The 27,466-nt window shown below is 35.8% G+C and overlaps 1 protein-coding gene across 6 annotated transcripts in view; it reads left to right on the forward strand.

The window, feature by feature from the left end:
- Positions 1-27,466, forward strand: part of KIAA1328 (KIAA1328 ortholog) — a 367,487-nt gene that overhangs the window by 218,311 nt on the left and 121,710 nt on the right. For all 6 annotated transcript variants that reach the window (XM_036822916.1, XM_036822915.1, XM_036822920.1 and 3 more), the window contains one exon: positions 10,158-10,831. In XM_036822916.1, coding sequence (XP_036678811.1) covers positions 10,158-10,831 — 674 coding nt within the window. The remainder of the gene's footprint in view (positions 1-10,157; positions 10,832-27,466) is intronic.

Below are 27,466 nucleotides of genomic sequence, written 5' to 3' on the forward strand. Positions count from 1 at the left end.
TATAAAGACCAGTGTCATTGAAATATGAAGTTGAGAGTAACATTGCCCCTCTCCTCAAGTTCTGTACAATGTGTACTGGAGAGAGGCCAAACTGTATGCAAAAAAAAAAAATTATTGAGCACCTATTATCTCGAGATACAGCAATGAATGAAAGTGATGGTATCTTTTGAGGTCACTGCCCTCAAAGATTTCACTATTTCCACAAGGAGAAATGTACATTCTTACACATCACAAAGAAAGTTAAAGATGTGAAAACAGCTAACTGTGATAGAGCAGGATGAAATAAATACGGCAATAAAGGGCTGAACAGAGTTGTCCTGGGGTGCCTCCTGGGGAAGGCACAGCTTATCTGAGCTTGGGAAGTGAGGGAACTACAGTGGGAGGCAGTGGTACTAAGCCAGCCTTAAAACAAGAGTAGAATTTTAAAGCATAGAAAAAGGAGTTAGGGCATTTGAGTACTAGGAAATTTCATCACTCATTTTATCTTTTACTGGTTTATAAATGAAATCTTTTCTCTTGGTTTTTTTACAGTAAACTAAAATAGCTAGTAAAAAATGTTCTAAATTTTCAAAAGTCGGGATTTGGTACTATATAATTAAAGGACTAAGAATCCTAAAAAATCTTGAGCTCCAAGAGCTTGCCCTTTAAGGGTGACCACCTCTTTGGTTTGGTAGTTTTTTGTTCATTCAGAAATGCTTCTCATTAGGTTTCTTCAACATTTCCGGTCTGCAGCCATTTATATGGGGAAAAAATGAATATGGAAGACACTAATCTTTAGTAAAAGGACTGTGATTCACTTTGGGAAATCTTGATATAATAAAGAGCCTGGTTTTACCTTCCTCCTATTTCCTGCAAGTAGGCTATAGGTTATATTTCTTGGTATTTCATAAATGCTCTTTTTCAAGAGAGAGTTTATTTTTATTTTCTAGTCTCAAAAATATAACGCCAATACTTTTTCCCCTCAACCAACAACATAAATGCATTCTGATTTCCCCTTCAGGGACAGTTGGTCACATTCAAATAGTGTTGACTTTATGTTTTCTAGAAGGTGTATTAAGAATTCTTTGTTAAAGCTTTCCTTCATTTGACACAAACTAATCTTGTTTGCTTCCTTTAAGAAGAAAAACTACATTGAAACATCTTGCCTACATGCAGCTTTTGTTTCCATCCTTGAGCCTGACTGTTACTAGAGGGATATATGAGAGGGCAGTGAGCCCCAGGATACTCTGTCCAAACGTAACGCCAAGGGAGTGGCAGGGGAAAACTGATGTAAGCTCTTTTGGATCATTTTCTTGTGCTGCATCCCTAACTGAATCCAAGTACCCTTGGCTTTATTATTCAATATGTCTTGTTTTCATTTTGTACCTGTGAAGATTGTCCTCACCACTTCTAATTTGTCTTTGTCTCGTTTTCTCTATAAAAATTATTTTAGCTTCTTTCTGATCTTCATTAAATAATTAAAACTAGCCTTGGGTATCTGTTTCCTTTTGTAGATTTAGAAAACCATGTATAAAGCTCCTTTTTTTTTTCTTTTAGCAATTATGATCATATACGTGGAAGTGATTTGAATCAGTATCACTGTTATGTATTTCTATGGTGAATGATTGTCCCATCCCATCAAAATATTTAAATCCCATCAAATATTTAGGACTCTCCTCACAACTGTATTTTTGTCTTACTCAATCTTCATTTGTGTCTCTCTAAGATTTAGTGACCAGATAGATAAATTAAGATGCTGATTTAAGTTCTTGAGCATGTGAGTCATATAAGGCAGTAATGTTAAAACACAAAATTTGCTAGGGGAAGTAGAACCAAGGGGCATTCAGTAATTTTGTAGTATGTCTGTTAGTTGATAGGTGAACATTTACTGATTGGTAAATTTCTCATCTATCCTTTTCTTTTCTCTCATTTCCTTGGGGTACAACAACCCAATCCCTGGGTTTTTCAGCACTTAAGGATAGCATAAACTATAGAGCTCATCAAACCCAACCATTTTACTAACATCTAAATTGCCTAAGAGATGTAAAATGACTTGCCAAAAATAATAGACTTCCTAAGTAGCTGTACTGGAATTCTAATCAAGGTATTTTGACCTTAAGTATACTGTCAATTATTCTGTGCTCTATATTCATTTTTATAGCAAATCAACACATTCCAGCTTTCAGGAAATGCAGTAATGATTAAAGAATATGAGGTTTAGCCTTTTCTGAGTCTGGTAATTGCTGTTAAAAATTTTGGCAGGCCTATGATGTATGTATCTTAAGAGTTGGTACCACATTTGGTATCTGTTGCTAGTATTCTGTCTTTTGTACAGTCTTGTGTGCCTGTACTTTTTAAATCTCATAATTATTGACTTCAGTGCCTTTTAGATTCAATAATCCTAGGTTGTGCCACAGTCCCTATGGGAAATAGAAAAAGTTATTAGAGCCTTGCAAATGTGTTTGACTGCTGCATTCTGTTACTTCCATTGATGACCTACAGCTTTAGCGATTGTGCAGTGGAGAAGCTTAAACCTCGAGGGCCCATTAGATTTAACTTGTTTGCTGCGTTGATATCTATATGTTAAATGACAAGAGAGTTCAGGTTATTGAATAATTTAAAATTCAGCTCTAATTGGTGTCATATGACCTGGAAAAGGCCATGGATGATGCCAGGAGCATGCTGTGAATTTCTTATAAATAATTCATAAATTAGATGATTCATTTGCCTGGATGTCTTGCTAAATGCCAAAGTTTGTAAGTTATAACTGATGGTATAACACCTGTAAGTATTTAGTTCATAACACTAGAAGGTAATCTATCTTGATCTTCTAGCAAAATCCGCCAGTATAGGAGAGTTAATTGCACTGGGGAGGATGAACATTTATTTGGGATGAGACTTTGGCAAACCATACAGCGCAGCTGTTGCATTACGTAGCTTCTGTCAGCTTGACAACTGGTTCATGTACGCTTGACTAAAAATGCAGCTTGTCATTCTGTGCCTTATTTTATATTAACTCCAAATGTTCTGGGTAATACAATGACCTGCCCCACACACAGTAGTTTAGGTTTAGAAATATTTATCTAGCTCTTGAATTTCTGACTTCATCATAAAATAAAGAGGATAGGGGGAAATTCTGAAGTTACAAAATTGAGATTTTTATTCTTATAAGGCTATCAGTGGGAATATGAGGATTGTTAATAGGGTGCTTGCCAGGATCGTAAATTATTATTTACCATTAGAGAAATGAATACCAATAAGTTCTGTTGGTACTATTGACTAATCCTGTAGTTAACAACTCATAAATGCATTGTAAGTAATCTCTTCCTAATTATGTAAATAACAACCTGTTGCAGGAAATAATTACTGCAGTTTAGTTTGGCTCTCTCCTTACGGCTCATAGCAGAGATTGGCCAGGCCTGCAAAAATGATTTGCCTAAATTTATAAAACATCTTTGTTTACTTGTTGATGGTATTTCACGAAGCAATACTGCAGTTATTTTTTATTATGTGAGATCACCGGAAAGCCCTAGATTACCATAGGAATGTGTATGTTCCTATATGTACCTACACACCTGTGTGTGCTTCCATGCATGCATACAAGATCATATCATAAATGTTTATAAAATAGACATCCTTTATTTTCTATGAAGTCTTTTAAAAATATCTGTCATATTTTAAAAGGGTATCTTAAAGATTCCGAAAACCTTCCAACTCAGAAATTTACTAACCTTCACTATCAGAAAATTCTTCTTTATGTCCAACATAAGTCTCTCACACTTTTTTTTAAACCTTATACTTTTCTCATTGGTGTTTTTTTATCTAGTTATTGGCCTGTGTCTACCCAAATTAAGAGATATTATGCTTCTACTCTGTCATAAGCCAAGTATTGCCTGCATTTTCTCCTCATCTTTCTTTTGTACAGTAAATCCCACAGCATACCCTGTCAAAGATTTTATGGCTTCATTTCTACCACATCTAGAGTCTAAAGATGTAGCCAAGATTATGGTACCTTTTATATAAGACAAATCCTAATATGCCACCATTTTGAACTTAACTTTTTTATCTGTTGTTTTCCATAGATCATTTTCTGTCTAAACATTTTTTTTTTTTAATTTATACAATGTGTTTGTCCTGCCCAGGTATATTCTTCTACATGCTTTATGTTTATTTCTAATTAAGCACTCCAACTCATTTTCATCACACAGAAAACATGTAAATAGATAGCACATCCCAACTCATATTGTTCAATTTGCTTATTGAGTTCTGACCATATCTTAGGATATTCATAGACTCCTTTAAATGGAAGAGCATGCAACGTAATTATCAAGTTCACTTGGCAAACTGTGGGATGCTAAATCTAGCTAACTGTATCGTTTTGTACAACTCACAAGCTAAGAATGGTTTTAGCTTTTTAGATGGTTGGGAAAAAAAAGAATATTTCATGAAATGGGAAAATTACATGAAATTTAAATTTCAGTGTGTCTACCAATAAGGTTTTCCTAGAACAGTTATTCATTTATGTATTATCTCTTGCTTTCACACTACAAAAGCTTAACTGAGTAGTTATGACAAAGTCTGTATGGACTGCAAAGTTTAAAATGTTTATTGTCAGACCCTTTACAGAATAAATTTGCTGACCCCTGCTATATAGCTATGAAAATACAGCCACATGCAGCACCATGTATGAACTTCACAAATATAACTTTGGGTGAAAGAAGTTAAACACAAAAGAATGTATATCATATGATTTCATTTATTCTTTAAAAATAAGCAGGTAAAACTGAACTCTACTATGGATATTTAAGCAGAGAAGTATTAAAGCAAAGAAGTGATTCCCATTAAAGTCAAGGTAGTCATTCCCTTTGGCAAGAGAGGTAGAGAGTGGTGATTGCTCAGGGCCATCAGGGTCTTCTGAGTACAGAAGACAAGGGTCGTCTTCTGTATCTTGGATGGTAGTTACACTGGGCATTGCCTTGCTCATAATTATTTCGTGTACTTTTCTATGTTTAATGTATTTCATATTAAAGAATTTTTTTAAAAAGATCTACAGCAGGAAGCAATGGAAGACTATGGATTTGGCGTGAGGCATAGTCCCATGTCTCACATATTGTATTGATGTGACCTTGGGAAAGTTGTGTTGATTCCTTGAACTTCATTTTCTCATCTGTAAAATGCTAATTATAATAACTACCTTACAGAATTGTTGTTAAGAATAATAGGTTGAATATGTAAAACATTTAGCACAGTATATGGTAAACTCTGAGTTGAGAACAGCCAAAGTGACAGGGTGTTCTGGGAGCATGTTCTGCATTCAGTGGTCAATGAAGGTGACCATTTAGAGCCAAGTTATCTCATCAGAAACAATTTGCATGAAATTGTCTTCCCTGACCTTCATTTTTCATTTCTCATCTTCACTCCTTTAAAAATTATTTTGAATTATTTAAATATATTAGTTTCAACAAGAACTTCATAAAAGAAGATATCCAAATGACCAACAAGCACATGTTCATTAATATCATTACATATCAGGGAAATGGAAAATAAAACCACAGTGTTATTTAACTATACAGGCACCAGATTGTCTAAAAATGAAACACACTAGCAAGTGTTGCTGTGAATGTGAAGCAACTGGGACTCTCTTAATTTGCTGATGGGGATATGAAACAGAATAACCACTTTGGAAAGCTTATTGGCTGGTTCTAATAAAGTCAAATATGCCTACCCTGTGCCCAAGAGAAACAAATGCATATGTCTAAAAAAAAGGCTTGTATGAGAATATTCATAGCAGCTTTATATATAATAACCCTAAACTGGAAACAACCTAATCCAATAAAAGAATAAACAAATTTTTCTTATTCATACAATGAAGTATGCAGTAGTAAAAAAGAATAAACTATTGATGTACACAACAACATAGAAGATACTCAAAAATTATGTTGAGCTTAAGAAACCAGGTACAAAAGGGTAGCATACTGTATGATTCCATTTATATGAAGTTCAACATAGGTAAAACTGATCTATGATCATAAGAATCAGAGTAATGGTTACTCCTGGGAGTGTGAGGATGTGATATTGACTAGAAAGGACGCAAAGGAGCTTTCTGGGGTAATGGAATTGTTCTATAACTTGATATGGGTGATGATTACATGGGTAAATGCAAGTATAAAAATTCATCAAGCTGTACACTTAAGATATGTGCATTTTATTATGTATATGCCTCCATTTAAAAAAATTTAATTTTGCCTCCATTTAAAATTTATTATGCCTCCATTTAAAAAAATATCTAATGGTTTCTAAGTTAGTGTTATATATCTGAAAAATTCATGTCAAACCCATATACCAGAGACAACAGTTTGGGATTTGTTGTTAGTTTAAGCCTTAGTTAAGAGAAGTTATATTTGTAAATATCATATAGAAAGCATGGAGCAGCCCCAGAAAGAAAAATACATCTGTTTCATTTAGGCCCACTGTGACTTCCGTGTGTCCCAAAGGCAAATTAAGCCCCATCCAAAGCACTTTATATGAATTATCCCATCTAATCATCACAACAACCTTAAGAGGCAGTGCAAGATGTTAGTGTTAAGACTGACATCCTTTATATGAAGGAGAAAGATGAAGAACCTCTCTATTATCTCAAGCAATTCAACCCTGACCCAACTACAAACCTCACTGTAGCAAAATAAAGATAGATAACTGAATTCATTCTCCTTGAAGACAGTTCAGAGATAATCTGTCGTAACTGAACATGCCCCGTGGTGATCTCACCCGACTCCACTCCCCCCGCACACATACACAATGTTCTCATTGAAAGAAGTTGGGTAAATATAAGGTTTGTGTTTCCTTTTTGTAAATTAGTACCCTTATAAATTAGCACCCTTGATAACTGCTCATCTGTCTCACCACCACGTTCAGTTTTGATGTAGCTGCTATTTTTAATCCCTGTTTTTCTGTTGAGGAACCTGAGGCTCAGGCAAGTTGAATAATATGCTATATTAGTTTTTTACTGCTGTGTAACAAATTACTACAAATTTAGCAGCTTAAAACAACACACATTTACTATCTCACAGTGTCTGTGGGTCAAGAGTCTGGCACAGCTTAGTTGGGTCCTATGCTCAGGGTGTTAGAAGGCTGCAATCAAGATGCCAGCTGGGCTACATTCAGTGGGTTGTTGGCAGGATTTATTTCCTTGCGTATGTATGGTAGGTGCCTCATTTTCTTGCTCACTGTTGTCTGGAAACTGCCTTCTGCTCCAGAGGTCATTGCCACATGAGCCCCTCCATAACCTATCCCACCCTATGTATAATAGTTTGCCTCTGCTAATCCCAAACTCCCATTCCTTCCCTCCCCTCCTCCCCCCCCCCGCCCCCCACCCCTTGGCAACCACAAGACTGTTCTCTATATCTGGGTCTGGGGTTAGCAGATGCAAACTATTATGTATAGGATGGATAAACAACAAGGTCCTACTGTATAGCACAGGCAACTATATTCAATATCCTGTGACAAACTGTAATGAGTATGAAAAAGAATATATTGGGTTGGCCAAAAAGTTCATTCGGTTTTAAGTAAAAATAGAAGACACATTTTTTCATTTTCACCAAGAATTTTATTGAACAGTGTATTCACTAACTGAACGAACTTTTTGGTCAACCCAATATATATGTGTAACTGAGTCGCTTTGCTGTACAGCAGAAATTAACACAACATGTAAATCAACTCTACTTCAATAAAATCTTTAAAAAAAAAGCCCTCCCACAGCACAGTAGCTTATTTCTTCAAGGCCAGCAGGAGAATCTCTGATCTTGTAGAGGGCACCAGACCCTCTGTTAAAGTGCTTACCTGACTAGGTCTGGCCCGCATGAGATAATCTCCCTTTTTATTAATTCAAAGTCAGCTTGAGCCTCAGTTACATCTGCAAAGTCCTTTTTGCCATATAAGGTAACATAACCACAGGATTGATCTGATCATATTCACAAGTTCTACCCTCACTTAAGGAGAGGAGATAATACAGGGAGGGGACACTAAAAGGATGGGAATCTTGAGGACCATCCTAGAATTCGGTCTGCCAAGTTGCACAGTCACCCAGCAGGTAATTGGCAAAGCAGTATTCTCTTTGAGCAAAGCATGCATGGAAATCATTAAGTTGTAGTGCCTCTCAAAAACATAAAAGCTAACTACAAAAAAATTTTAGAAATATTCCAAATACCTGACATATGTGAATAATGTAACACTCAGCACCATTAAAGTAAGTGTAAGCTATGTAAATACCTAAAAATGCACATATGTAAATAATGTTAAGGAACAAAAATGAGAATATAAAATAATATATACATGCTATCTACTGTTATATTAATGATACATGGATTAGAAACTATATGATGATATAAAATAGTTGATTTAAGTTTCTGGACTTTTAAAAAATTTATTTCTCATTTTAAAAGTATAGTCTATAAAAAGATGGTTTATCATACAAAATAGCAGGTGATAAATGTTAAATATTTCTGTTGACAATAAGTGCTACAGAAGTTCAGAGTAGGGGAGATTAATGTGGACTAGAGTTTTCCTTTGGGTGTAAAATAAGGTTAATTTTTTTAATGAGGTAGTTTATCATAACTTTTGCCCTAGGACTAGTTCCTTTTATGTAGCTTGTCATCTGCTCAGTGTCATCTGCTTAGCATATAAGATTGCGTGGCTTCTTTGAAGAGGCCCAAGTCATCGCCCCAGATGTGGCTCATTCTCATTGAAATAGAACTCCTTTAACATTGCTTTAGAAACTCAAAATCTTAAAAGGGTCATTGTAATAGCCCTCTTTTACCATAGGGGAGGAAAAATTGTATTGCTATATATATGTTAGGTGACACTTTTTACCAGTCAGTTCATCATTTTCAACTATTGCAAAGTAAATTGGTGGGATTTGTTTTCCCCCTCTGCTAGGGAATCTCAATTATTCATTCATTCTAGAGTACATGTCTCTGGAATACATAACCATCTCAACTGTTTATGAATTAGTTCTTACTTTAAAAGAAGTTGGGGCGAACTGAATAATAGCCTCCCAAACATGTCCATGTCCTAATTCCTGGAACCTGTAAATGTCATTTTATATGGCACAAGCGACTTTGTATGACAAGAGGCTTTACAGACGTGATTAAGGATCTTGAGATGAGGAAATTAGGTATTACATGGGTAAGCCCGATGTAATCAAAATGGTCCTTAAAAGAGGGACAAAGGAGCAGTCCAATGGCCCATGGTACAGACCAGTGGTTCTCAAAGTGTGGTTCCAGATTGGAACTTGTTAAAAATGCAGATTCTCTGACTCTGCTCTGGAGTTACTGAATTGGAAACTCTGGGGAGTAAGCCAAGCAATTCACATTTAACAAGCCCTCCAGGTGATTCTGATACATCCTTAAGTTTGAGAGTCATTGATATAAACTAAGTTTTGCTCTCCTTGATAAAACAGGCTTGAGGCTAAAATGCTGGGAAAGCTCACTCTATTGGCCTGTCAAAGGTTGTTTGCAACTGCTTCCTTTCTGCCTGAGTTCTATCAGACTATAATCACTTGAACAGCTTAATTGAAAAATCACTTATGTTTACAGCTGAAATTAAATATGTTTTGTATTTAAATAACTGCTTTTGATTAGAATCATATTTTGTGGAAAGTGGTTGGTTTTATGTGTGTGCTGTAAAGATATTTATAAGAACTCATCAAATTTCTAGCAGTAACTAACATCCTGTTCAGTATAAGGTGAAATGTTCTACATCAAATCTCATGCTGTGTAATGGCCAATCAAAGGATATTTAAGGTGGCTGAATGGATTTCTTTCTTGGCTTAGTATTCAAAATTAAACACTTTAAGGCATTAACATTCAATGTTTTTCTTCTTCTCAAAGTTGATGCTATATACCCCTCATTATTTGCAATTCCTGAAATCTTGCTTAAGCAGCGAGTGGCAACACTTTCTTTTTCTCATCCTTGTGGATTTACTGAAATGTAGATTGTTTGAAAATGAGATTAGCTTTATGGCACATGTCTGTTTAGCTATGTGAATACTATCATTTATTAATTAAGAAGACAAAAACACAGCTTTGTCTTGGTAAACATATATCACTGATTTCTGAAAAGTCAAAAGAACTCCTTCTGTTGTGCTCTTATTTGACAACTGATCTTGCGGTTCCTTTTAGGTATCCAGTAGGAAGAGCACTCTCTGGTCTTCATCTGTGGAACTGGATGGTTCCTACTTGAGTGCAGCCATACCACAAACCCACACTCAAACCAAGCAAAGGCCTAAGTCTGCAAATCAGGACTCAGCTTCAGAATTCCTTGCGGAGTTTAGGAATAATTCTTTGAAACCAGCAGCCCTTCATTATCCCAAAGAGGATGTGGACAAGGTGCCATCAGAGACCAGAACATGTAATTATGGATCCCCAGGGAAAAAACTAGTAGATGCAGTCATTACAGAGAAAGTTCCACCAGAGGAACTGAAGATGAAGGAATGCCAACACCTTAAGGCTACTCCATCTAGTCAGTGCTGTGGTCATAGACTTTCTGAAAATGCGGATCATGTTCGTGAGAGCCATCCGACAAACATGGTCCCTCAGTATTCCAAGACACATCTGGAATCATGCAGGTATTGTGGGCTTTCCTGGGCATCTCTGATGCATGGCCAAGGGGCACTGCAGCCTAGTGAAACTGATGTCAAAAAGCAGCTCTCAGAAGATAGAAGGCAGCAACTCATGCTTCAGAAAATGGAGCTGGAAATTGAAAAGGAACGCCTCCAGCATCTACTGGCCCAGCAGGAGACAAAACTACTCCTAAAACAGCAGCAGCTGCAGCAGTCTCGACTGGACTATAACTGGTGAGTCCTCCCTGTTCTTTCAGCAGCGTCTGTAGCTTGGAGAACCCAGTATCTGTAGCTTGGAGAGCACAGTATCTGTAGCTTGGAGAACACAGCATCTGTAGCTTGGAGAACATAGCATCTGTAGCTTGGAGAACACAGTATCTGTAGCTTGGAGAGCACAGTATCTGTAGCTTGGAGAACACAGTATCTGTAGCTTGGAGAACACAGTATCTGTAGCTTGGAGAACACAGTATCTGTAGCTTGGAGAACAAAGTATCTATAGCTTGGAGAACACAGTATAAAATGGCAGCTGTGTTTCTGTAACAGATGTGTAGGAACAGAAGTTCCTCGGGACCTTGGTTTGCTCAAGATGCACACCAGCTATGACTTCCAAGTAAATTGCACTGTCTTTCGGGGAAGACTTGAAAGATTACCTTGTCTTCCAAAATCTTAGCTTAGAATATCTACTTCTCAGCAGTCCAGTCTAATTTTTGCTGGATTCGAAAGACAGTATTTTTAAATATTACCATTACACAAAATCCTCTGCTGTTTGATGTCATTATAGAGAATATTACCATTAAGTAAAAGCTTGAGAGTTCAGGATGTGAAGTCAGACCGAAGTGTGGCTGGCTGTCACCATTCCATGCAACAAATGATGGGAACCTTCTAAATTCAGTCTTTTCTGGTCATGAAGCATAGCCTGTTCAATAACCAGTTCTTATACACTTACCCACATTTAAACTGTTCTTCCTCTGACAATTTTTCCCTAAGAACAATGTTTCAAAAGCTAAAGTCCTGTTTTATATCATGTAGTGTTCAGCATAGTTTTACATGCAGAGTCATAAAGTTTGTTACCTTAGTTTAAAAATAGTAATAAATCAGACACAATTGTATTTTAAACACAAGAAAATACGGCCTTTATGTCTTTTTTAAAAAGTAAGTTTCAAGTTTTCATAGGGAATTGTGTGTGTGTGTGTGTGTGTGTGTTTGTGTGCGTGTCTTTCCCTGCCGTTTCCTCCTTGATCAAATATACCATTTCCCCTTTGTATGCATTCTTAGACACATAGATCCTATACAGACAGACTTAATACTAGTGTTATTTTGTTTTACTTCTTGGAGTTAATTTTCTTTCATTTTCAGATCTTGCCTAACATTTTTTAAATTCTAATTTCTTTGAAAGTTCCATCTTGACATTTTTCCTTCAGTGTAATACTGACTCTTCTAGGAAGCAAAGGTGGTCTTCCTCTTTCTCTTCCTTCATAATCAGACAGTTTTATTCTTCATTGTTGAAACCTGGAGGCTTTTAAAGGAAGTAAAAATGAAGCCTCTTGTAACATGATTGTAACTAAAGGCTGAAATGTTGCTTCAGTTTTATGACCCCAATCTCTAATCCTCCAGTTAATGTGTAGTCTCTCCTGAGAACTTCATTCAACAAACATTTATCGAATGCCTATGTTATGTGAGGAATGGTTCTAGGTATTTGGGATAGGTAAAAGAATTTTCAAGTGCGGTCTTTGAAGAGGTCACAGTCTAGCAGGGGAGAATGGATAATTTTAGATTAGGCATCATGTTCATTTGAACAGCATTTTGTGTTCAAGTAGTGCTGCATAATGATAATAAAGTCTTTCTTGTTCTCTTGATCACCCTAGCTTAGATGAAAGAGCTATGAAACACAGATTTTGAACAAGTTTTGTGTGTATATAAATTGTAAACGTTTATGCATATGTATAGAGATTTTTTAAAACTTTTTATTTTGAAATAATTATATTTAGATTGATAGAGGTTGCAAAAATAGTATGGAGAGGTTCCATGTACCCTTCACCCAGCTTCTCCTAATGACTACATTTTATACAACTGTAATATATTATCAAAACTAGTACATTAACATTGGTACAGTGTGTGTGTGTATTTCTATGCCATTTTATCACATGTGTGGATTTGTGTAACCACCACCACAATCAAAATACAGGACTATTTCAGCACCACCAAGATTTCCTTTGTACTCTTCTGTTAGAGTCACTCTCTGCCCCCCCCATCCCTAACCCCTGGAGACTCCTAATCTGTTGTCTATTTCTATAATTTTGTTATTTTGAAAATGTTATATAAATGGAATTATACAGTATGTGGAATTTTGATATTGGCTTTTCTCATTCAGCATAATGTTCTTGACATCCATCTAGGTTGTTGCATATATTGTACCTTTTGATTTCTGAGTACTAGTCCACGATATGGATATACCATAATTTGTTTAACCATTTATCTGTTAAAGGACAATTGGTTGTTTTCAGTTTTTTTCTGCTACAAATAGAGCTGCTATGTATTCTAATACAAGTTTTTGTGTGGCCTAAGGTTTTTGTTTCTACAAATGAAAACTAGGAGTAGGATTGCTAAATCTTATGATAAGATCATACTTAGCTTATACCACGTTTAGTTTAAAATACTTTTCTGCCAGTAACGTATGAAAGATCATTTCTCCACATCCTTGCCAGCATTTGATAGTGTCACAGGTTTTAATTTGACATGTTCTAATCTGTGTGTAGTGATATTTCATTGTCGTCTTAGTTTGCATTTTCCTGATGGCTAGTGATATTGAATATCTTTTCATTTGCTAGTTTGCCCTCCTTCCATCCTTTTGGGTAAATTGTCCCTTTAATATCTCTTGCCATATTCCAACTGGATTGTTTGAATTGTTTTCCTGTTGAGTTTTGAGAGGTCCTTATATATTCAAAGGATGTAAGTCCTTTGTCAGATAGGTAGATTGCAAATATTTTCTCCTGGTCTGTAGCCTGTCTTTTCAGTCTCAAAAAGGATCTTTCACAAAGCAAAAGTCTTCAATTTTGATAAAGTTTGATTTTTTATTTTTATTGTAGATTATATAAAGTTTTCATGATGACTGTTGAATTCTGTCAAATACCTTTTATGTGTTAATTGACATGATTGTGTGATTTTTCTTTCTTAGCCTGCCAATATGGTAGGTTGCATTGACTCTTTTTTTTAATATTGACCTAGCATTGTATCCCTGGAATAAATCTCCTTGGTCATAGTGTGTAATACTTTTTATATACTACAAACTTCTATTTACTAATATTTTGTTAAGGATATTTACATCAATATGTATGAGGGATATTGGTCTGTAGTTTTCTTTTTTTATACTGTCTTTGGTTTTGGTATCATGATAATACGGATCTCATTTATTTATTTCATTCATTTCTTTATTATTTCCTTATTTCTGCTTGCTTTGGATTTATCTTGTTCTTTTTTTCTGTCTTAAGGTGGGAGCTTAGATTATTGATTTGATACTTTTCTTTTTTACTGGAAGCATTTAGTGCCATAAATTTCCCTTTCAGCACTGTTTGTTAGTCTCACATATTTTGGTATGTTGGTATGTTCACTGAACACAGTGTCCTCTAGGTTCATGCATTCTGTTGCAAATGGCAGGATTTCCTTCTTTTTTCTGGCTGAATAATATTTATAAATAAATATATAAAGAACTTATATAATTCAATAGCAAATAAACAAACAATCCAATTAAAAAATGAGCAGGGGATGTGAATAGACATCTTCCCAAAGAAGGCATACAGATGGCTAACAGGTACATGAAAAGATGCTCAGTATCACTAATCATCAGGGAAATGCAAATCAAAACTACAATGAGATATCACCTCATACCTGTTAGAATGGCTATTATCAAAAAGACAAGAAACAACAGTTGTTGGTGAGGATATGGAGAAATGGGAATCCCTATATATTCTTGGTGAGAATGTAAAGTGGTACAGTCATTATGGAAAACAGTATGGAAGATCCTCAAAAATTTAAAAATGGAACTACCATATGATCTAGCAACTGGGTATTTATCTTAAGGAAATGAAATTTGTATCTTAAAGAGATGTCTGCACTTCCATGTTCATTGCTGCATTAATCACAATAGCCAAGATATGGAAACAACCTAAGTGTCTATTGACAGATGAATGGATAAAGAAGATGTGAGATACACACACACACACACACAAACATACACACACATATTTATTGTGTGACAACTATTACTCAATATTTACCAATAAGCCTGTTATTGGATAATATAAGGTTTTACTATTATACAATAAATTATGCTTTGAGGAACATTTCTGTACATACATTTTTAACTTTACCTATTTCCTAGGAATAGATTCCTGTAAGCAGAATTACTAGCTTAAAGTACATATAAATCCTTTCAGAATTCTTGATTCACATTGCCAAATTGCTTTTCATAAAAAGTTAAATCAGTTTACACCCCAAAAATCAATGTTTGAGAATGCTGTTTTCATGAAATATAAAGAATTTTTGGCCAGTATTTTTTCAAATATATTTTTTCCCTATTCTCTTTATCCTCTCCTTTTGGAACTCTGTTTACATGTATATTAGAGCTTTAGTTTTTGTCCCACAGGTCCCTGGCTCTTTGCTAATTTTTTAAAATCTATTTTTCTTTATTCTTCATATAGAATAATTTCTATTTATCTATCCTCAGATTCATCAACTCTCTTCTGTTATTTCTAATCTGCTGTTAAGCCCATACAATGATTTTTTTTAATTTCAGATATTGGCTTTTTTTGTTTTTAGAATTTCCATTTGGATCTTTGTTATAATTTCTATTTCTCTGATAAAGTTTTCTATTTTATTCGTTACAGGTGTGTTTTTTCCTTTAAAATCCTTGTCTGCTAATTCTAACACCTGGTTCATCTTGGGGTTTGTCTCCAGTAATTGACTTTTCTTTTGAGTGTTGGTCACGTTCTTCTTTTTCTTTGTGTGTTTAGTAATTTTGGATTGTTTCCTGATCATTGTGAGTAACTCTAGAATTCAGTTATATAGGTATATCTCATTTTATTATGCTTCACTTTATCATGCTTCACAAATAATTGTGGTTTTTACAAATTGAAGGCTTGTGGCAACCTTGTGTCGAGCAAGTCTATCGGCACCATTTTTCCAACAGCATTTGCTCACTTTGTATCTCCGTGCTACATTTTCCTAATCCTTACAATATTTCTAACATTATTATTATTGTTGTTACTATCATTATTATTATTTTTGTTATAGTGATCAGTGATCTTTGATTTTACTGTTGCAAAAAGATCATGACTTGCTGAAAGCTCAGATGATGGTTAGCATCTTTTAGCAATAAAGTATTTTTTAATTAAGGTTTTTTTTTTAGACATAATGCTATTGCACATTTAATAGACTACAATATAGTGTAAACATAACTTTTATATGCACTGGGAAACCAAACAATTTGTGTGACTCCTTTTATCGCAATATTCACTTCATTGTGGTGGCCTGGAACCAAAACTACAACGTCTTCAAGGTATGCCTGTATTTCTCTGAACAATGTTAATTTTCTGTGTGCTAGTGGGCAGTTAAGGTAACTGAACTCAGATTCCAAGCTCTATCTTCCTGGAGTAAGTGGCAGTGATAATCACTATTGAGTTATTTTAACTTTAATTAGGTTGCTTGAGTCTGCCCTGTTCATGTGTAGTTCAGGGGTCAGCCCAAACTGGCAGGGTTGTTGTACAGAATTTGAGGCTTTCCTCTTTCTCTCTCTCCACTCCAAGATTTTTCCCTTTTTAGCTACTTTGGTCAGCCTAGCCTCTATCCTCTGGTTCTTTAAGCCTACTTTCAGCTAAAAGCCATTTAAAAAAAATTGGGAACTCTTCCAGTGCCACTGTTTTCTTTTAAGTGCTAATCCTCTTACAGTTTCTGCTTGCTTTTGGCCACTTTTCAGTGTGTTCAAGTTATTTTTTTCCTCCCAGAGTTTATAGTTGTTACATGTAGGAGATTTGATTCTATAGGAGCTACTCAGCCATTATCAGGAGCAGAACCCAAGAATTCTTATTTTAGCACAATTCTGCCATAATTAATTTTTTAAATTGTGGTAAAATACACATAACATAAAATTTACCATCTCAACCGTTTTTTAGTATACTATTCAATAATAGTAAACATATTTACAGTGTTGTGAAACCAATCTCCAGAACTCTTTTATCCTACAAAACTGAAACTCTGTGCCCATTAATAACTACTCTTCATTTCCTCTTACCTCCAGCCCCTGGCAAACACCATTTTATTTTGTCTCTATGCTTTGATATTCTAGATACCTCATATAACTGGAATCATACAGTATTTGTCTTTTTAATAAATAAAACTAATTTATTTTTATTGAAGTATAGTTGATTTACAGTGTTATGTTAGTTTCAGGTGTACAGCAAAGTGATTCAGATATAGATATATATATATATATATATATATATTCTTTTAAAGATTCTTTTCCCATGTAGATTATTACAAGATATTGAGTATAGTCCCTGTGCTATACAGTAGGTCCTTGTTGTTTATCTATTTTATATATAGTACTATGTATATGTTACTCCCAAATTCCTAATTTATATCCATCCCTATCACCTTTCCCCTTTGATAATCATAAGTTTCTCTTCTATGTCTGTTAGTCTATTTCTGTTTTGTAAATAAGTTCATTTGTATCATTTTTTAGATTCCACATACAAGTGATATCATAGGACATTTGTATTTCTCTGTCTGACTTACTTCACTCAGAATGATAATCTCCAGGTCCATTCACATTGCTGTAAATAAAAAGAATATTATTCTTTTTTATGGCTAAGTAATATTCCATTATATACATATATGTATATATGTATATGTATGTGTGTGTGTGTGTGTGTATATATATATATATATATATATATACACACACACACACATACATACATACACACACCACATTTTCTTTATCCATTCATCTGTCGATGGGCATTTAGGTTGCTTCCATGTCTTGGCTATTGTAAATAGTGCTGCAATGAATATTGGAGTACACGTATCTTTTCTTTCTTTCTTTCTTTCCTTTTTTTCTGTTAATATTATTTTTATTTTATTTCTTAAATTTTTATTGGAGTCTAGTTGATTTACAATGTTGTGTTAGTTTCAGGTGTACAGCAAAGTGAATCACTTATACATATATATATATATATATCCAGTCTTTTTTAAGCTCTTTCCCCATATAGGCCATTACAGACTATTGAGTAGAGTTCCCTGCGCTATACAGCAGGTCCTTATTAGTTATCTATTTTATATATAGTAATCTAGTATAAATCTGACTTATAGTATATGTCAGTCCCAGTCTCCCAATTTATCCCTTCCCCTAACCACTGCTAACCATAAGTTTGTTTTCTACATCTGTCACTCTATTTCTCTTTTGTAGATAAGTTGATTTGTACCCTTTTTTTTTAGATTCCACATAAAAGCGATATCCTATGATATTTGTCTTTCTCTGTCTGACTTACTTCACTCAGTATGACAGTCTCTAGGTTCATCCACGTCTCTACAAATGACCCAGTTTCGTTTCTTTTTGTGGCTGAGTAATATTCCACTGTATATATGTACCACATCTTCTTTATCCATTCGTCTGTCGATGGGCATTTAGGTTGCTGCCATGACCTGGCTATTGTAAATAGTGCTGCAAAGAACATTGAGGTGCATGTGTCTTTTTGAATTCTGGTTTTCTCTGGGTATATATGCCCAGTAGTGGGTCATATGGTAATCCTATTTTAGGTTTTTAAGAAACCTCCATACTGTTCTCCATAGTGGCTGTATCAATTTACATTCCTACCAACAGTGCAAGAGGATTCCCTTTTCTCCACACCCTCTCCAGCATTTGTTGTTTGTAGATTTTCTGATGATGCCTATTCTAACCGGTGTGAGGTGACACCTCATTGTAGTTTTGATTTGCATTTCTCTAATAATTAGTGATGTTGAGCATCTTTTCATGTGCCTCTTAGCCATCTGTATGTCTTCTTTGGAGAAATGTCTATTTAGGTCTGCTGCCCATTTTTTGACTGGGTTGTTTGTTTTTTTAATGTTGAACTGCATGAGCTGTTTATATATTTTGGAGATTAATCCCTTGTCCATTGATTGATTTTCAGATATTTCCTCCCATTCTGAGCATTGTCTTTTCATCTTGTTTATAGTTTCCTTTGCTGTGAAAAAACTTTGAAGTTTCATTAGGTGCCATTCATTTATTTTTGTTTTTATTTCCATTACCCTAGGAGGTGGGTCACAAAAGATCTTGCTGTGACTTATGTCAAAGAGTGTTCTTCCTATGTTTCCCTCTAAGAGTTTTATAGTGTCCAGTCTTACACTTATGCCTTTAATACATTTTCAGTTTATTTTTGTGTATGGTGTTAGGAAGTGTTCTAATTTCATTCTTTTACATGTAACTGCCCAGTTTTCCCAGCACCACTTATTGAAGAGACTGTCTTTTCTCCATTGTATATCCTTGCCTCCTTTGTCATAGATTAGTTGACCATAGGTGTGTGGGTTTATCTCTGGGCTTTCTATCCTGTTCCATTGATCTATATTCCTGTTTTTGTGCCAGTACCATATTGTCTTGATTACTGAAGTTAGGGAGTCTGATTCCTCCAGCTCTGTTTTTTTTACCTCAAGATTGCTTTGGCTATTCAGGGTCTTTTGTGTCTCCATACAAATTTTAAGATTTTTTTGTTCTAGTTCTGTAAAAAATGCCATTGGTAATTTGATAGGGATTGCATTGAATCTGTAGATTGCTTTGGGTAGTGTAGTCATTTTCACAATATTGATTCTTCCAATCCAAGAACGTGGTATATCTCTCCATCTGTTTGTGTCATCTTTGATTTCTTCCATCAGTGTCTTACCGTTTTCTGAGTACAGGTATTTTACCTTCTTAGTTAGGTTAATTCCTAGGTATTTTATTCTTTTTGTTGCAGTGGTGAATGGGATTGTTTCCTTAATTTCTCTTTCTGATCTTTCGTTGTTAGTGTACAGGAATGCAAGAGATTTTGTTTCCTGCAACTTTACCAAATTCATTGATTAGCTCTAGTAGTTTTCTGGTGGCCTCTTTAGGATTATCTATGTATGGTATCATATCATCTGCAAACAGTGACAGTTTTACTTCTTGTTTTTCAATTTCTATTCCTTTTATTTCTTTTCTTCTCTGATAGCCATGGCTAGGACTTCCAAAACTATGTTGAGTAATAGTGGCAAGAGTGGACATCTTTGTCTTGTTCCTGATCTTAGAGGAAAGTCTTTCAGTTTTCACCATTGAGAATGATGTTTGCTGTGGGTGTGTCATATGTTGAGGTAGTTTCCCTCTGTGCCCACTTTCTGGAGAGTTTTTATCATAAATCAGTGTTCAATTGTGTCAAAAGTTTTTTCTGCATCTATTGAGATGATTATATGGTTTTTATTCTTCAGTTTGTTAATATGGTATATCATATTGATTGATTTGCATGTATTGAAGAATTCTTGCATCCCTGGGATAAATCCCACTTGATCATGGTGTATGATCCTTTTAATGTGTTGTTGGATTCTGTTTGCTAGTATTTTGCTGAGGATTTTTGCATCTATATTCATCAGTGATATTGGTCTATAGTTTTCTTTTTCTGTAGTAACTTTGTCTGGTTTTGGTATCAGGGTGATGGTGGCCTCATAGAATGAGTTTGGGAGTGTTCATCCCTCTGCAGTTTTTTGGAAGAGTTTGAGAAGGATGGATGTTAGCTCTTCTCTAAATGTTTGATAGAATTCGCCTGTGAAGCCATCTGGTCCTGGACTTTTGTTTGTTGGGAGATTTTTAATCACAGTCTCAATTTCATTACTTGTGATTGGTCTGTTCATATTTTCTATTTCTCCCTGGTTCAGCCTTGCAAGGTTATACCTTTCTAAGAATTTGTCCATTTCTTCCAGGTTGTCCATTTTATTGTCATAGAGTTGCTTGTAGTAGTCTCTTAGGATGCTTTGTATTTCTGCAGTGTCCATTGTAACTTCTCCTTTCTCATTTCTAATTTTATTGATTTGAGTCCTCTCCCTCTTTTTCTTGATGAGTCTGGCTAAAGGTGTATCAATTTTGTTTATCTTCTCAAAGAACCAGCTTTTAGTTTTATTAACCTTTGCTATTATTTTCTTTGTTTCTATTTCATTTATTTCTGCTCTGATCTTTATGATTTCTTTCCTTCTACTAACTTTGGGTTTTGTTTGTTCTTCTTTCTCTAGTTCCTTTAGGTGTAAGATTAGATTGTTTATTTGAGATTTTTCTTGTTTCTTGAGGTAGGATTGTATTGCTATAAAATTCCCTCTTAGAACTACTTTTACTGCATCCCATAGGTTTTGGATCGTCATGTTTTCGTTGTCATTTGTCTCTAGGTATTTTTTGATTTCCTCTTTGATTTCTTCAGTGATCTCTTGGTTATTGTTTAGCCTCCATGTGTTTGTGTTTTTCATGTTTTTTTCCACGTAATTTATTTCTAATCTCATAGCATTGTGGTCAGAAAAGACGCTTGATATGATTTTATTTTTCTTAAATTTACCAAGGCTTGATTTATGACCCAAGATGTGATCTATCCTGGAGAATGTTCCGTGTGCACTTGAGAAGAAAGTGTAATCTGCTGTTTTCAGATGGAATGTCCTATAAATATCAATTAAATCTCTCTGGTCTATTGTGTCATTTAAAGCTTGTGTTTCCTTATTATTAATTTTATGTCTGGATGATCTGTCCATTGGTGTATGTGAGGTGTTAAAGTCCCCCACTATTATTGTGTTACTGTCGATTTCCTCTTTTATAGCTGTTAGCATTTGCCTTATTGGGGTGCTCCTATGTTGGGTCCATATATATTTAGAATTGTTATATCTTCTTCTTGGATTGATCCCTTGATCATTATGTAGTGTCCTTCCTTGTCTCTTGTAACTTTCTTTATTTTAAAGTCTATTTTATCTGATATGAATATTGCTGCTCCAGCTTTCTTTTGATTTCCATTTGCATGGAATATCTTTTTCCATCCCCTCACTGTCAGTCTGTATGTGTCCCTAGGTCTGAAGTGGGTCTCTTGTAGATAGCATATATGTGGGTCTTGTTTTTGTATCCATTCAGGCAGCCTGTGTCTTTTGGTTGGAGCATTTAGTCCATTCACGTTTAAGGTAATTATTGATATGTATGTTCCTGTGAACATTATCTTAACTGTTTTTGGTTTATTTTTGTAGGCCCTTTTCTTCTCTTGTGTTTCCCGCTTAGAGAAGTTCCTTTAGCATTTGTCGTAAAGCTGGTTTGGTGGTGCTGAATTCTCTTAACTTTTGCTTGTCTGTATAGCTCTTGATTTCTCCGTTGAATCTGAATGAGATCCTTCCTGGGTAGAGTAATCTTGATTGTAGGTTATTCCCTTTCATCACTTTAAATGTATTGTGGCACTCCCTTCTAGCTTGTAGAGTTTCTGCTGAAAAAATCAGCTATTAACCTTATGGGAGTTCCCTTGTATGTTATTTGTCGTTTTTCCCTTGTTGCTTTTAATAATTTTTCTTTGTCTTTAATTTTTTTCAGTTTGATTACTGTGTGTCTTGCCGTGTTTCTCCTTGGGTTTATCCTGTATGAGACTCTCTGCGTTTCCTGGACTTGGGTGGCTATTTCCTTTCCCATGTTAGGGAAGTTTTTGACTAATCTCTTCAAATATTTTCTCAGGTCCTTTCTCTCTCTCTTCTCCTTCTGGGACCTCTATAATGCGAATGTTGGTGCATTTAATGTTGTCCCAGAGGCTTCTTAAGGTGTCTTCATTTCTTTCCATTCTTTTTTCTTTATTCTCTTCTGCAGCAGTGAATTCCACCATTCTGTCTTCCGGGTCACTTATCCGTTCTTCTGCCTCAGTTATTCTGCTATTGATTCCTTCTAGTGTATTTTTCATTTCAGTTATTGTATTGTTCATCCGTGTTTGTTTGCTCTTTTATTCTTCTAGCTGTTTGTTCTTTAATTCTTCTAGATCTTTGTTAAACATTTCTTACATCTTCTCGATCTTTTCCTCCATTCCTTTTCCGAGGTCCTGGATCATCTTCCCTATCATTATTCTGAATTCTTTTTCTAGACAGTTGCCTATCTCCACTTCATTTAGTTGTTTTTCTGGGGTTTTATCTTGTTCCTTCATCTGGTACACAGCCCTCTGTCTTTTCATCTTGTCTATCTTTCTGTGAATGTGGTTTTCGTTCCACAGGCTGCAGGATTGTAGTTCTTGCTACTGCTGTCTGCCCTCTGGTGGATGAGGCTATCTAAGAGGCTTGTGCAATCTTCCGGATGGGAGGGACTAGTGGTGGGTAGAGCTGACTGTTTCTCTGGTGGGCAGAGCTCAGTAAAACTTTAATCCGCTTGTCTGGTGATGGGTGGGTCTGAGTTCCCTCCCTGTTGGTTGTTTGAGCTAAGGGGACCCAGCACTGCAGGCTACAGGCTCTTTGGTGGGGCTAATGTTGGACTCCGGGAGGGCTCATGCCAACGAGTAGTTCCCAGAACTTCTGCTGCCAGTGTCCTTGTCCCCGCAGTGAGCCACAGCCACCCCCCGCCGCTGTAGGAGACCCTCCAACACTAGCAGCTAGGTCTGGTTCAGTCTCCTATGGCATGACTGCTCCTTCCCCTGGGTCCTGATTGGCGCACTACTTTGTGTGTGCCCTCCAAGAGTGGAGTCTCTGTTTCCCCAGTCCTGTTGAAGTCCTGCAATCAAATCCCTCTAGCCTTCAAAGTCTGATTCTCTGGGAATTCCCCCTTCCGTTGCCAGAGCCCCAGGTTGGGAAGCCTGACGTGGGACACAGAACCTTCACTCCAGTGGGTGGGCTTCTGTGGTATAATTGTTCTCCAGTTTGTGAGTCACCCACCCAGCGGTTATGGGATTTGATTTTATTGTGATTGTGCCCCTCCTACCTTTGTCTTTGGATGTGGAGTATCTTTTTTGGTGAGTTCCAGTGTCTTCCTGTCGATGATTGTTCAGCAGTTAGTTGTGATTCCGGTGCTCTCACAAGAGGGAGTTCTTTATCTTTTTTATGTGACCCATTTTCCATGGACACTATAAGAATCTTATCTTTCTCTGCATTGTTGTAAAAATTATTGCCGACGTGCATCAGTTGGGCCTTTTTTCATTCATTACGCTATTAGCCAGATGTTGAATCTCTTGGAATCTCTCATTTTCTTATTTTTTCTCTTATCTTTCTTATCTGTCTTTTTTTCCTACTTTCTAGAAGACTTCCTGAACTTTATTTTTTTAACCCTTCTGTTAACTTTTTTACTGCTATAATTTCCAAGAAAATTTTATTCTGTAAATTAAAAAATATGAGAACCCATGCTTATTGCAATATTTTTTCTTATCTCTGCGGGTATTAATAACAGTTTTTAAAGTTTCTATTTTTTTACAGTCATTGTCTATTTTCACCAAGTTCAAGTTTCCTTTTTCCACAAATGTCTGATGATCTACTTATATTTGCAAACAAAATGGTGAAAAGCTATTGAAAGTTCTCAGTATATATAAGCAGGGCTTGTCAACTGATAGACTTCACTGTGGGGTGATTATGTAGGGACCCTGGGACTCCCCTCCTGTTAGCATTGGTGGGTCTTTTCTGTTAGGTGATCAATTTTCCTAGGCATAAACCTTCTGTCTGGTTGGGAAGAGAGAATGGGAGCATTATATAAGCTTGGCTGCTAATGTGGGGAGCTCAGTGGAGGAAGAGGAATGAGACCCATCGCTCATTATGTAGGCTTTTACTTAACACCCCTTTTAACTCTATGGTATTTTTGCCCTCAACTGTATTTTAGACCCCTAAGACCAGAGTCAGTCTGATTCAACCACTCTAGGGAAATAAGCCTCCAATCTTACAAGATGGAAAGAGATAGTTGACTGGCTCTGGAGATAGAGGAGGGTATCTTGGATTTTTACTGCTATACATACTTCCAGCCAGCCATACTTTCATTCCCATGTGCAGCCCTACTTGGTTCCTTCAATCTCTGAGCCTGTCAGGAGTTCTCTGGCATGTTTCAGCTTAACACCCTCCTCCATTTCAGCCAGCCAATATTTCAGTTTTGATTTTTCGGGTTGGTTAATTGAGTTTGAACTTATATGTCTTATTTCCAGGCTTTTTAAATTTTGCAACATCTCTTGTTTGTTGTTCTTTCCTCTTTATTTTTCTGCAACCACATTGTTTTATGTCTTTTTTTATCCTTTTACAATTATTTGAGAGGTGTCATAAAAGAATAGTGGTTTGTTTTCAATCAACCATGTAAACTGGCTCTCCAATGTTGATTTGTATAATTAAGCAATATTTGGGAGTTTAATAGGTACAAAAATGGAATCTTATTGTAATTTGCAATTATGCAATATTCAGTTAAGCTGAATATTTTTCTATATATTTATTAACCCTTTATGTTTCTTTGTAGAATTTTTATTTCCTGACTATATCCACATTTTCTATGTATGGGTATTAGATTCCTTCTTTAGTTGATGTGTAAGAACTTTTTATTATATATGTTTTTAACTTAAAATAATTTCTTACTTAGTGCTACTCATAGTTACCTATATCTTCATATATTTACTTGCTTGCTTATGGTAGGAAAAATATATAAAATGCTGGTAAGCCAAAAGAAAATAAAACATACCCATAATATCATCTAGAGGTAATCTTAGGTTGTAACTTCTAGGTCTTATTTTTTTATGAACATGTGATATATGTTTATATTATATATCTTGTCTTATAATTCACCTTATTTTTAATTAAACTTTTTCTAAATTTCAAAAGAAAAACACTTGTAAAAAGTAAGACGTTCAAAGACACATTAAGAAAAGATCAGTCATCTTTCATTCACTATCCTGTTCCCTATCCTGTTTTGGTGGAATTAGTGTTAGCACCCTGATGTTTATCTTTCTATACTTTTTTTATGCTTACATGTATATAAACATGTACATACATTTGAGATCAAACTGAACACATTACTTGTTAATCTTTTTTTATTCCACTTAATGGTGCTTTAATGGTCATTTGTTAGGTTCTTAGATGTAGAACTGTGGTAAGCAGAATAATTGTCCCTCAGAGACATAGATGTTCTAATCCCTGGAACTTCTGAATATGTTACCTTATGTGGCTAAGGGACTTTGCAGTTATGATCAAGGGAACAGACCTTGAGAGAGGGAGATTATCCTGGGTTATCTGTATGGGCTCAGTCTAATCACATGAGTTCTGAAAAATGAAGAACCTTCCCTTGCTGTGTCAGAGAGATAAGACAAAGGAGGAGGAGAGATTTGAAGCATGAGAATGCCTCAACCTGCCTTTTCTGGCTCTGAAGATGGAGGAAGGATGTATGACCCGCCAAGGGATATAAGTAGCTTCTAGAAGTTTGGAACAGTCCTCATCTGCTGGCCTGCAAGGAAATGGGAATCTCAGTCCTCAAACTGCAAGGAACGGAATTCTGCCAACAGCCTGAATGAGCAAGGAAACAGATCCTCCCCTACAGCCTCCAGAAAGGAACATAGCCCCGCCGACACCTCAGTGTTCACCCAGTGAGACCTGTGTCAGACTTCTGACCTACAGAACTATAGGATAATAAATTTGTGTTGTTTAAGTCGCTAAATTTGTGGTAGTTTGTTATACTGGCAATACAAAGTTAATACAAATACTAACTTATTTCCTATAAATGGATAATCATTCCTGGTTTCTATAGAAACATGAAATAATATACACTGTAAGTATTTCAGCACTTCTATTGTCAGACATTGATATTGTTTCAAGTTCTTTACCACTGCACAGAATGCTATAATAAGCATGACTGTACTTACATTCTTGTGTTCTGGTACTTTTATTTTTTTAGGATAAATTTCCAAAAATGAAATTGCTAGGTCAAAGGCTATTTTTACATAAGGCTATTTTATGTAATTTACAATTATAATAATCCATGCTAACTTTCTTTTCCAAAAGGTTATAGCAATTCATACTCACACTTGCAGTTTATGAAAGTTTTCATCACTGTTAGTCAGGTAGATGTATTAAATGCTTTAGAAACTAGTGCTCCAATCTAAGAGATGGACATGCTTTAAACTTTAGTGCATCTGGGCATGCATGTCCTACATTCAAATAATTATGACAAAAATAAGGTAAGGGGCTTCCCTGGTGGCGCAGCGGTTGAGAATCTGCCTGCTAATGCAGGGGACACGGGTTCGAGCCCTGGTCTGGGAGGGTCCCACATGCCGCGGAGCGGCTGGGCCCGTGGGCCACAACTACTGAGCCTGCGCGTCTGGAGCCTGTGCTCCGCAACAAAGAGAGGCCGCGATGGTGAGGGGCCCGCGCACCGCGATGAAGAGTGGCCTCCGCTTGCCGCAACTAGAGAAAGCCCTCGCACGGAAACGAAGACCCAACACAGCCATAAATAAATAAATAAATTAATTAAAAAAAAAAAAATAAGGTAAGACTATGCACTGCTTCCAAAAAGAATCTTCCCTAATATGCCTTCGATAAGATCATAGATCTTTTAAAATCTTAATATATAGTATAAGGGTTTGAAGAAACTCTGGCAACTGTTTCCGAAGTCTGACGGTCATTGGGAAGCCAAGAATTGTCACTCAGCAGTCCTTAAGTTATTTAATCTAATGTGAGATTAAAAGAAGTATAGACAATGAGTTCATTTGTCTTCTTGATTCATTTGGCTATGGAAATGATAGCCAAACCCAAGAAAGAGGTAGAGATGAGTCCAGGGAGAATAGTGTACAGCCTTGAGCAGGCTTTGTAGGATTATTTAAATGAAAATGTCTGCTGACTTTAAAAAATGTAATCAAGAATTGTTACGGGAAATGA

Source organism: Balaenoptera musculus, chromosome 14 (assembly GCF_009873245.2).
Source record: "Balaenoptera musculus isolate JJ_BM4_2016_0621 chromosome 14, mBalMus1.pri.v3, whole genome shotgun sequence".
Lineage (NCBI taxonomy): Eukaryota > Metazoa > Chordata > Mammalia > Artiodactyla > Balaenopteridae > Balaenoptera > Balaenoptera musculus.